Here is a 12255-nt window from a genome sequence, read left to right as displayed (position 1 = left end):
TGTAATTAATCTATTATGTTTCTACTAAAAATTTCATTGTCTTACATTTACAAACACACATTATCACAACATTTTAAACTCAATCCATTAAAGATTTAATATATAATCAATAATTTTAAAAACAAAATGAAAAACGATGTTTTGTTGATTAAAGTATAGTGTATTGCTATTATATGTGTTACATAGGAATTCTTTGGATATGTAGACTTTTTCCCCCATATAAGTATTTATTATTTCGTAATCATAACTCAGATTTGTATTATTACCTAGACACGTTTTTGAGGGTTCACGTAGACCACGAATTGCAGACATATTAATCAAACAAAAAAACAACAAAAAGCAAAACAAACGACTGATATAAATATAAAGCGTCCCAGGGGAATCGCCAAGAAATATTAACTAGACGTCGTGCGTCACTTTTTATTGAAAAAAAATCTCGTGAACAATTTATTTAATTGCAGACACTGCGAATCGTACTAAACATAAGCGAAATATATTGTGGTAAGGCTCCCTTCTAGTTTGCGGCATTTCTCTCGCCTTTTATTCCTGCCTGCCGATTATTATTCCGCTTTAGATTAAAATTTAAGCATTCCTTTGCCGAAATCATTCGTCTAATTTTCAAGTTTTTTCCTTATTAAACGAAATTCTTACATTCAATCGTCCCCTACTCAGTTAAAGTGCGTGTACAAATTTAGTTTTGCGGGTGTCGAAAATCGTTCACCCCGCGAAAGTCGTTAAATCGAAAAAAAAAAAAAATGGTGCAAGTTATTAAGTTTCATGACCGAAAGTCTTAGGTTTGAAAGAGCATGGATGACGAGTACATTAGACTGGAGTCTTCTTTACAGACGACGCAAATTAATCATGGGGTTAAGAGAATATTATCGGAAAATTGGTGCCGCTTTCTTGGGAAAATGGAATCATCCTTCCTACTCATAATTAACTTTTTACTGTGCCTTAACGATTTATGACCTCCCGGAAGAAAAAAAAAAAACTTATAAACCATAATGTCTGAGCACAATTTTAACTTTGTTATTAGTTAGGATTTTTCCTATTTATGTTAACTTAATTATGCCATTAGGCTCGATTAAAAAAGATTTTTTACGAGACGTCTTTGTTTTAAACGAAATAATTAGTCGGGCATAAGTAGTCGCCATTTTACAAATTAATTTTTGCCCTTGTAATCTTTCTTTTATTTCCGCGGGAAATCAACGTTGTTTTTTACGTGTTTTAACGTTCCGTTTAACTGTGAAATTTTAGTAAATTGTATGTGCTTTAAGTCAGATTTGATCGTGTAATTTGTTTACACAATCTTAAGTAGCTCTTTCTAAACTATTAACTCATTTATTTTATTATCTAATAGGATTATTAAGGAAATTACTGTAATTAATGAATTTCATATTTTTAAAGTTTGTTGAATAATTCTTTCTAAAGCCAACTTTGTTTGAGCATATTTAAATTATATACAAGCAACATATTTACATCAGTTCAAAAACGTTTTATTGAATTAATAATACATTTGACTTAGAAATTCCATTTGGAATTGAATCTCAGTTTGATACTATTAAAATATTATTTTTAAAATTTATGACTTTCAAGTCATATCTTTACAATATTTTTATAACAGATATTATTTCATGCAATAAAAGACATTGTTCAGGAAAACGACTGTAAACTGTAAAATCATATTTTTGAAGATTTAATTGTTAAAGTTTAATGGATGTAATTTTAATTTAAATTTGATTCTATGATTTGAAAACACAAACACTAACTTTATTCATTGTACTATTTTTAATATCATTTTTAAGAGGATTTTGTGTTACATACAAGAAAACATATATTTATAACTTGAAAAATATTTTAAACATATAATTCTTTCTACATTATTAATTCAAGTAAGAAATGTCTTGTTAACCTGTTAGAGACGTTTGATAACTACAACTTACAGTCTTCATTTTACTAATTTATACATCTATTTTAAGAGGAATGACTTTTTTATAAATCCTATTTAAATAATTCGTTCCATATTATTAATTAAAAAAAATGGCTTGTTAACCTGTTACGTATATTTCATGTAACTACAATTTACAGTTTTCATTGTACTATTTTAGACATCTATTTTAAGAGGGGTGACTTGTAGTATATTTAAATTTTATACAAGAAAATATATAACTACATATATTTATCACTTGAAAAACATTTTACACATTTTAAATTTTATAAATCCTTTTTATATAATTCTTTCTCAATTATTAATTCATGTAAAAATATCTTGTTAACCTGTTACAGACATTTCATGTACTTACAACTTACAGTCTTCATTTTAATAATTTAGACATCTATTTTAAGAGGGGTGACTTGCAGTAAATTTATATTTTATACAAGAAAAAACATATAACTACATATATTTATCACTTGAAAAACATTTTACACATTTTAAATTATATAAATCCTTTTTAAATAATTCTTTCACAATTATTAATTCATGTAAAAAAATGTCTTGTTAACCTGTTACAGACATTTCATGTAACTTCAACTTACAGTCTTTATCGTACTATTTTAGACATCTATTTTACGGGGGGTGATTTGTAGTATATTTAAATTTTATACAAAAAACATATAACTACATATATTTATCACTTGAAAAACATTTTACACATTTTAAATTTTATAAATCCTTTTTATATATTTTTTTCTCAATTATTAATTCACGGAAAAAATATCTTTTTAACCTGTTACAGACATTTCACGTAACTACAACTTACAGTCTTCATTTTAATAATTTAGACGTCTATTTTAAGAAGGATGACTTGTAGTAAATTTAAATATTATACAAGAAAACATATAACTACATATATTTATCACTTGAAAAGTATTTTACACATTTTAATTTATATAAATCCTTTTTAAATAATTCTTTCTCAATTATTAATTCATGTAAAAAAATATGTTGTTAACTTGTTACAGACATTTCATGTAGCTTCAACTTACAGTCTTTATCATACTATTTTAGACATCTATTTTACGTGAGGTGATAAACCACATATAACTACATATATTTATCACTTGAAAAACATTTTAAACATTTTAAAATTTATAAATCTTTTTTATATAATTCTTTCTCAATTATTAATTCATGTAAAAAAATATCTTGTTAACCTGTTACAGACATTTCATGTAACTTCAACTTGCAGTCTTTATCATACTATTTTAGACATCTATTTTAAGAGGGGTGACTTGTAGTAAATTTAAATTTTAAACAAGAAAACATATAACTACATATATTTATCACTTGAAAAATATTTTACACATTTTAAATTTTATAAATCCTTTTTAAATAATTCTTTCTCAATTATTAATTCATGTAAAAAAATATCTTGTTAACTTGTTACAGACATTTCATGTAGCTTCAACAGTCTACTATTTTAGACATCTATTTTATGAGAGGTGATTTGTAGTATATTTAAATTTTATACAAAAAAGATATAACCACATATATTTATCACTTGAAAAACATTTTAGGCATTTTACAAATTTTAAATTACATAAATCTTTTTTAAATAATTCTTTCTCAATTATTAATTCATGTAAAAAATATCTTGTTAACCTGTTACAGACATTTCAAATAACTTCAACTTACAGTCTTTATCATACTATTTTAGACATCTATTTTACGAGAGGTGATTTGTAGTATATTTAAATTTTATACAAAAAAAAACATATAACTACATATATTTATCACTTGAAAAACATTTTACACATTTTAAATTTTATAAATCCTTTTTAAATAATTCTTTCTCAATTATTAATTCAAGTAAAAAATATCTTGTTAACCTGTTACAGACATTTCATGTAATTACAACTTACAGTCTTTATCATACTATTTTAGACATCTATTTTAAGAGGGGTGACTTGTAGTAAATTTAAATTTTAAACAAGAAAACATATAATTACATATATTTATCACTTGAAAAACATTTTACACATTTTAAATTTTATAAATCCTTTTTAAATAATTCTTTCTCAATTATTAATTCAAGAAAAAATTATCTTGTTAACCTATTACAGACATTTCATGTAACTACAACATACAAACTTCATTTTAATAATTTAGACATATATTTTAAGAGGAGTGACTTGTAGTAAATTTAAATTTTATACAAGAAAACATACAACTACATATATTTATCACTTGAAAAATATTTTACACATTTTAAATTTTGTACATCCTTTTTAAATAATTCTTTTTCAACTATTAATTCAAGGAAAAAATACCTTAGTAACCTGTTACAGACATTTCAAGTAACTTCAACTTACAGTCTGTATCATACTATTTTAGACATCTATTTTACGGGAGGTGATTTGTAGTATATTTAAATTTTATAAAAAAAAACATATAACTATATATATTTATCACTTGAAAAACATTTTAAATTTTATATAACCTTTTTAAATATGCTTTCTCAACTATTAATTTAAGTAAACTTACTAATTTAGACATCTTTTTTAAGAGGGGTGACTTGTAGTATATTTAAATTTTATACAAGAAAACATATCTTGTTAACCTGTTACCAGACATTTCATGAAACTACTTAAGTCTGTATTGTTTTGACATTGAATATTTAAATTTTATACTAGAAGACATATAAATACATATATTTATTACTTGAAAAACATTTTAAACATTTTAAATTTTATATATCCTTTTTAAATAAGCTTTCTTAACTATTAATTCAAGTAAAAAATGTCTTCTTAACATGTAATTACTACTTACTGAGTTCATTAGTTTGACTTTAAATTTGTACAAGCAGACATAACATATTTGTATCATTTGAAAAATATTTTATTCAGTTATTTATACAACAATAAAATGTATCAGACATTTCAAAACTTATTAAAAAATGTTACATTGTTGGCACAGAATGCTTAAACGGAAAGTTTCTAAACTGGATCAATCTTTTAGCCCCTGTTACATTATTAATTCAAATAAAATGTGTTACAACAAAAACTTTATTAATTAAATCAATTATATTATGTTTGACCGATTCCAAGTGTGGTAGAACAAAATGTTTGAACTGTGACGTCTAAATAGGATTGATGGCAACTATTTAAGAAAACTGTTTGGCTGTTTGTGTGAAAAAGTTGCGAAGTTAAGGGGGAAAGTGCAAAAGAATGCGGACAGGTATAAATAAGCAATCGTGCAGCGATCCAAAGTTGGACGAGATTAAGCAAATAACAAATAGTCAGTTGGATGATGTATAACACAACAAGAACAAGGAGAAAGAAGTTCTTGAAACGAATGCGGGATTATGTTTGGAATTGGTAAGTAACACGTGCCAAAAAGTAACCCGGCCCGTTTAGCAATGTTCTTACCTGTGTTTTACAATTCTAATTACATATCTTACATGTCTTAGGCCCTCCCATGTACCGTCTTTTAAATTTCCTATTGGTTTATTGGTATAGCATTGTGGTTCACTATTGGCCGAGCGTGAAGTTAGGACTGAATAGCGCGCATGCTGAAAGGTATAGTCTGAATATGTTTCAGACTTCAGTTAGTGTTCCACCGACACTTGAAACCTTCAGTTTGCGATCGGCGGTCTGGCACGGCCGAAAGCACGAGGCCGTACAAGTACAAAAGTTTACGCGCGCGAAACCCATTTTCGTACAACTTCCACCATGTGCTGCGACAAACGCCGCATCTTTATTAGACTGTTCTTGTTGTTATGTTCGATGTGCTACTGTCATGCTGCCACGTCGACTGGAGCCACTTCAAATGGTAGGAAATTTTTTTAATTTTTTTTTTCAAAATTTATTTTATTATTTTGTTTTAATGATAATATATACATTTGTGTGGCAGTTTAGCTTTAAATATTATTTTACGTTAGACCATGTAGAAAAATGAAGAAAATAATAATAAAATATTTTTGTAAAATTTTTGAAAAAATATATATATTTAAAAAAAAAAAAAAAATTAAAACTGGTTGATTTTTTATATAGTCACATTTCATTATTTTAAAAATAAATATTAAAAATACAGTATTTTAAATATTGTCATTAATAAAATTAAATTATTTTTTGTATATTTAAGTTTATTTTAAATATTAAAAATTAAAAAAAATGCAAAAAATATGTTTTTTTTTGTATATTAAAAACACATTAGATTAAACTAATATATTTGTGTGAATATTTTATCTTTTTAATTAGATTTTTTGCATAAAATTATTATAATATTTGTTTACTGTAAAACTGATTTTTAATGTAAATTCCAAAATTCGTGTGTAAAAAAATATTATAATTAATATTATTTCTTTATTAGAAATTTATAAATATCACATTAATTAAAAAATTAAATCATACAAGTTTGATTTTTTATATAATCACTCATTATTTTAAAAATAAAAATTGAAATACTGCACGAATATTTTAAATATTGTCAATTAAACAAATAAAATTATTATGTAATTTTTTATGTAATTTTAAGACGTATTATCTTAAAAATAAAATATTAAAGTACTGCACAAATATTTTAAATATTGCAGATTTTTAATGTAAAACAATAATTATAATATATATATATTTTTTTGTTTAAAAATTCAATTAAAAAGTATATATATTTTTTATAATTTTAAAACGTATTATCTTAAAAATGAAACATTAAAATATCAATAAAACAACTTTAAAATTATTTTTTTGTATATTTATAATAATTATTAATAAAATTCTTAATAAATATATATATATATATATATATATATATATATATATCATTATTTATGTTAAAAAATTATATTAATTATTTTTTTTTGTATATTCAAAATTAAATAATAAAATATTATATATTATATATAGTTCTCAGTTTTTAAATATTAAAAATACATATTTTTGGTATATTTAAAATGTATTGATTTAAAAATAAAATATTAAAATACTGCACAAGTATTTTAAATATTGCTATTAAAACAACTTTAAAATTAATTTTTTGTATGTTTATTTATAATAATTATTAATAAAATTCTCAGTAAAAAAGTATATATACACTATTTTTTATATATATTCAAATGTATTAAAATTAAATTAAAAATAAAAAATTATATTAATATATAATTTTTAGTGGTCAAGGGTTTTAAATATTTAAAAAACCATATTTTTTTGTATATTTAAAATGTTTAAAAATAAAATATAAAAACATTAAAACACTGTACATGTATTTGAATTATTTGTGTTGATGCTTCTTTGACTAATTTTTTTAATTTAAATTTAAAATACAAAATGTGTAAAAAATAATTGTAATAAATAGTTGTTATTGTTTTTATTTATTAATATATTATATATAATATTAATTATTATATTAATATTTATTTATTATTTATTAATATATTATATACTTATATATTTTTTGAAACTAAATTAAAATAAATTTAAGTAATAAAAAAAATAATATTAAAAAATATTTATTTTAGTCATTTATTTATTGATTAGTGTGTAAATAATTAAATTATTTACTTCAGATATTTTAAAATATTTTATTTTGATAAGAATTTTGGTTATTTTTATATATTAAAAATATTAAATATTATTTATTTTATTAAAAAATTCAACATAAATTCAAATAAACAAATTATTCTCATATGAACAACTGTAATTATATATAAAGCTACAACATTTTTAAATTAAATTACTATACTATATTCTATTAAAAATATATTTTAGCATATTTAAAACGATTTATTTTAGTAATAAAACGATTTAATATATAAAAAATATACTATTTATATTACAATTTTAATTGTTTTCTTTGGTGTTTTGTAAAAATTAATTATAAATTTAGTGTTAACACAAATTATTTTGTTTGTTTATATATATTTTCAATATTATAAAATTATTTAATTAATTAATTTAAATATTACATTTTTAAAATTATAATTATAATAAATTATATTTTCAAGGGAATATTTATTTCATAAAATTATAAAACAATATTAAAATTTATATTTTAATGAAAAAGTCAGAACGAAAGGAAATTTTTTGTAACAACTTACTAAAAAAATATTTTTTGTTGTTATATATTGAATTTTATTGTACAATCATTTTAGAATAATTATTATTATTATCTTAAATAATACGATGGATTAATTATATTTTCAATTCAAATAATTATAAAAATTTGTAATTATTTACATACATGTTAAATTTTATATGAATTTAATTAGTTTTTTTTTTATTATTTTATAGAGAACGTTTTTCATATTTCAACTATTGTATTTATAATTTAATAATTTATTGTTATTGTTTTATTTTCCTAAATTTGATTTTTTGCAATTATAAATTTTATTTACTCGTGAAAATATTATTTGATTGTGTCAAACAAAAAAATCAATTTTCATTAATCTAACCATATTTGTTAATTTGATTTAAGTTAATTATATATATTATGGTTTATACTATTCATCTAAAATCTAATAATTTATAGTTGTGAAAAAATTAAATTTTTAAATAAAATAAATCATTTTCATTTAACTCAACTACACATTGGTTAATTTAAATTATTTCTGTATTAAATAATTACAAAAGAGTACAGAATAATATAATTAATGCCAAAACTCAAACAATGTGCTTTTTTATATTTTAATGTAAATTATATGTCAGTGATTGTCATCTATTTAAAAAAAAAAGCTCTTTTGACAGTATATTTACTATATTTATAAAAGTTTCTACACAATGTGTTTTAAAAATTTCACAAAACCCAAGAATTACTACATGTTTATTCAAAATAATAATCGACTGGATGTTGCATCTAATTAGTTAAAAATAACTAAAGAGAGTGAGTTGGTTTAATTTTGTAGCTAGCTGTAAACTATTGTTGTGTTGCAATTTTATTTATGGACCAGATTTAAGGATATGCACATAAATTTATAAAAAGATATTTGCTTTGAGTGTGATGTTTGATAAATTTTAGGTTATAATCAATAAAGTAGACGTTAATAATTTTATCTAATGAGCCAAGTTATATTCCAGTGATTTTCCTTTGTTCAAACATTCTAGACTAACATGCATTATAGTACATTGTTAAAGTTTTATTATTAGAAAATCCCAATAACGACGTATTAATATTCACTTGATAAATATTGAATTAATTATTTCTTCTATATTGGGAATTTAACTAGCGTATGATTTTATGCCTTCCGGCATCGTCTATTTTACATTTACAGCTGAATATGATTCTTACTATTGAATGAATAATAAATTAAGTTCGGATATTCCTCGCGGAAACCATTTACTTTGGCATAATTACTCAAAGAATAAGTATAGGTATACCGTAAAGTCCATCATTAAATAACTTATATCATTCCAGTTTGATGTTTGAAAAACGCAGTCACTGTATTACTTATTCCAACTTCGTGAAAACCCATAAAAGTAAAATGAAAAAAAAATATATATATACCCAGTAATTTAAACTTTTATATTAAGAATTTTATGCTATTAAACTTGTGTCTTTTGCCGCCATAATTGAGAATCTTGATGTTAAATTTATTCAAGTAAATTCGCCCTAAAATGGGTTCAGTGAGGAGACAGACGAATAACATAAAATCTAAAAATGGTCAACGACTCCACCGAATGTCACACAAAAAAATAAAGAACTCTGTCACAACAGAACAATATCTGTTTGTATTAAAAATCCATGTATGTATATTTCAGGGACATTCTTAATACATTTTTTATCAAAATTGGTGAATTGGTGCCTTTGAAATTACTGGGCAAAAGATTTTCAGGGTGGTTTTGCTTATATTCACCTTAATTATAAGTAAAAAATTAATATTCTATTCAGGATGTCCAAAATACAGGGTGTTAAATAAAGTTAATAATTTATTTTCAATATTTTTATGGGGTATTCTAAAATCAATGGTTTACTCCATATTCATAAATACCGAAGAGGAATTATGAAAACGTATTTAAGATTCAGATAACAAATTTAATTAATTAATGGTGCCTACTTTGAAATCTTGGAAATAAATTAACTTTGGTGCCCTATAACTTCGTAATTAGTACCTTTGTACTAAGGTAAGATAAAGCAAATCCATCTCATTGCACTTCGAGAATCTGTGGTAAAATTTTGTACAAAACTTTCAGAGCCACCCTGTATATGTAATAGGGTGGACAAAGATTGAAAAATTGATTCGTAGACACCTTTAAAAAAATGCTCTCCAAAGATGAGCTCTCAACTTTAATAAGAAGGTCCTTTTTATCTCAGTTTTCCATTTTTTCTTTAGTCCCATATGGAAAAATCCATATCTCACCATTACTTGATCGTACACAAAATTTCTATTTACATTTTTTGTAGGAAATTGAACGCTCTACAAAAAAGTTCTCTTGTGGTTAATCGATTACTCTAACAATTTAGAAGATATTCGCATTCGAATCCCAATGTGTACTGATTGGAAATGGATAAATTTAAAATATTTCACATATAAAAAAACTATTAAAAAATATATATAGAAATTTTCTGTACGATCAAGTACTATTCTATTGTGGCGATGTAGATTTTGCCATATGGGACTGAAGAAAAATTAGAAAACTGAGATGAGGAGGACCTTCTTAGTAAAATTAAGAGCCCAACTAGTTTTTTAGTGTTGGAATAAAAAATAGACGATTTTTTTGGCCCAGTCTAATATATAAGTACCAGAAAAAGCATAACTTTCCTCCAAGTAACTTCTATTTATCAAAATAATCAACAATCAACAATTTTTTGCTAACGTTCAATAAACAAATTCATTTCAGGGTTCCTGAAACTGAAGAACACATCTACCTCAGTTTTGACTTATTCTTCAGGATTAAACAGTTTATTACTTAAAGAATTGGATAATAACGAAAATAAATAATACACGTGAGGAAATATCTGGACTATATGGTGGATGGCGTAGAACATTTAACATTTTGAAACTTTATTTCAGACTCTAAATGGTCCTGGGGTCAATTTGAGAGCAGTTGATCTTTTGACTTCAGTCCACGACACAGTTATCAAAATCTTTATTGGGTTAGAGTCATTTTAAGTGCTCCACCAGGTTTACCAAATCTAAATTCGTTGGCTGAAGCTTCTTCTTTCTTCTTTGGTTGATGCATCTCAGTTTAATAACTCATTTCCAAACATATATTAAGACGATTTTACAAGAAATATTGTTCAATTTATTCGTTGGTACAAATTTCAGGACAACTTTCATGTTTTCATCTTCAAAGCATTCATAGCCACATTTAGACCCACGAAACTAAAATCCTGCGACTTCATCAACTGTGTCCAAGTTCAGTTTCTGAAGTTAGTTAGGTTAAAATGTGTATAATCAAATAAATGATGAACCAGGAACGTAAATACTTCCCACTCAATATTTAGCAGTTGAGTTGAGTAGACCTATATAAATCTTTAAAGGAATAAAATGATATAACACATAAACGTCAGATTACTATATCTTTTATCATGGACATTTACATAAATCAACCGAAACTAAGGCAAACAATTTAATATGATAGTGGCTGTATAAAATTATCAGATTTAAATCCATTTATAGAGTGAACAAAAACATTGTGGATTTTAATCCCTGGCAAACAACGAACAAATTGAGTATGTAAGATTTATTTGAAATTTCACGAACAAATACACATTTAATATGATATTACAAATCAGATAAGTGGTTAGTTCACATATATTACCCCGTTCCTCTTTTGTTGGGATCTTGCGTTTCATTCGTATTTCTTGCTTTGCTGCTCATCTGATTTCGTTGCGCTGGCAGGCATTTGATTTGAAAACTACTTAATTAATTTAGCGAATGCAGTTTGTGTTAGTGCCTAACATAAATTGAAAGCGTGTTTAGCTTTATTACTAATAGATATTAAAGAATCAGCTTTCAATACTAATTAGTTTTAAGAACTGCTTTGGAACGGAGTAAAATTTCAACAAACTTCCCCATCTCCAAAAGGACCAAACTCCGTTTCCGTGTATATTTGGTAATTGCAAATGTGTGTGTTTAATTTTGTTCGGTATTCTCTTTAAATTATAGTTTCGTCATCAATTATGTGTCGATAATTAATTTAATTGGGATCAGAGCGATGAACACACCCCACCCCCATGACTGGCCGCTGATAATGGCCATCACATAGGATTTGCCATCGCTGGACTTCAACAACCAAGTCCAAGAGACATCACCATAAATCTTGGGCATTATCTGTATCTGGCTCTAGTTCTAGCTTTCCACTTGTCACCGAGGTGGG

General features: G+C 24.2%; 1 protein-coding gene across 2 annotated transcripts in view; it reads left to right on the top strand.

Moving 5' to 3' along the window:
• Nucleotides 1-5587: 5587 nt before the first annotated feature.
• The window catches only part of LOC109596383 (neurotrimin), a 301564-nt gene continuing 294896 nt past the window's right edge, over nucleotides 5588-12255 (top strand). For both annotated transcript variants that reach the window (XM_049961122.1, XM_049961121.1), the window contains exon 1: nucleotides 5588-5773. In XM_049961122.1, coding sequence (XP_049817079.1) covers nucleotides 5674-5773 — 100 coding nt within the window. In that variant the 5' untranslated portion in view covers nucleotides 5588-5673. The remainder of the gene's footprint in view (nucleotides 5774-12255) is intronic.

The sequence above is a fragment of the Aethina tumida genome, chromosome 1 (genome assembly GCF_024364675.1).
Source record: "Aethina tumida isolate Nest 87 chromosome 1, icAetTumi1.1, whole genome shotgun sequence".
Lineage (NCBI taxonomy): Eukaryota > Metazoa > Arthropoda > Insecta > Coleoptera > Nitidulidae > Aethina > Aethina tumida.
Note: the sequence above shows the minus strand (reverse complement) of the source record. Positions and strands in the feature narration are given on the sequence as shown.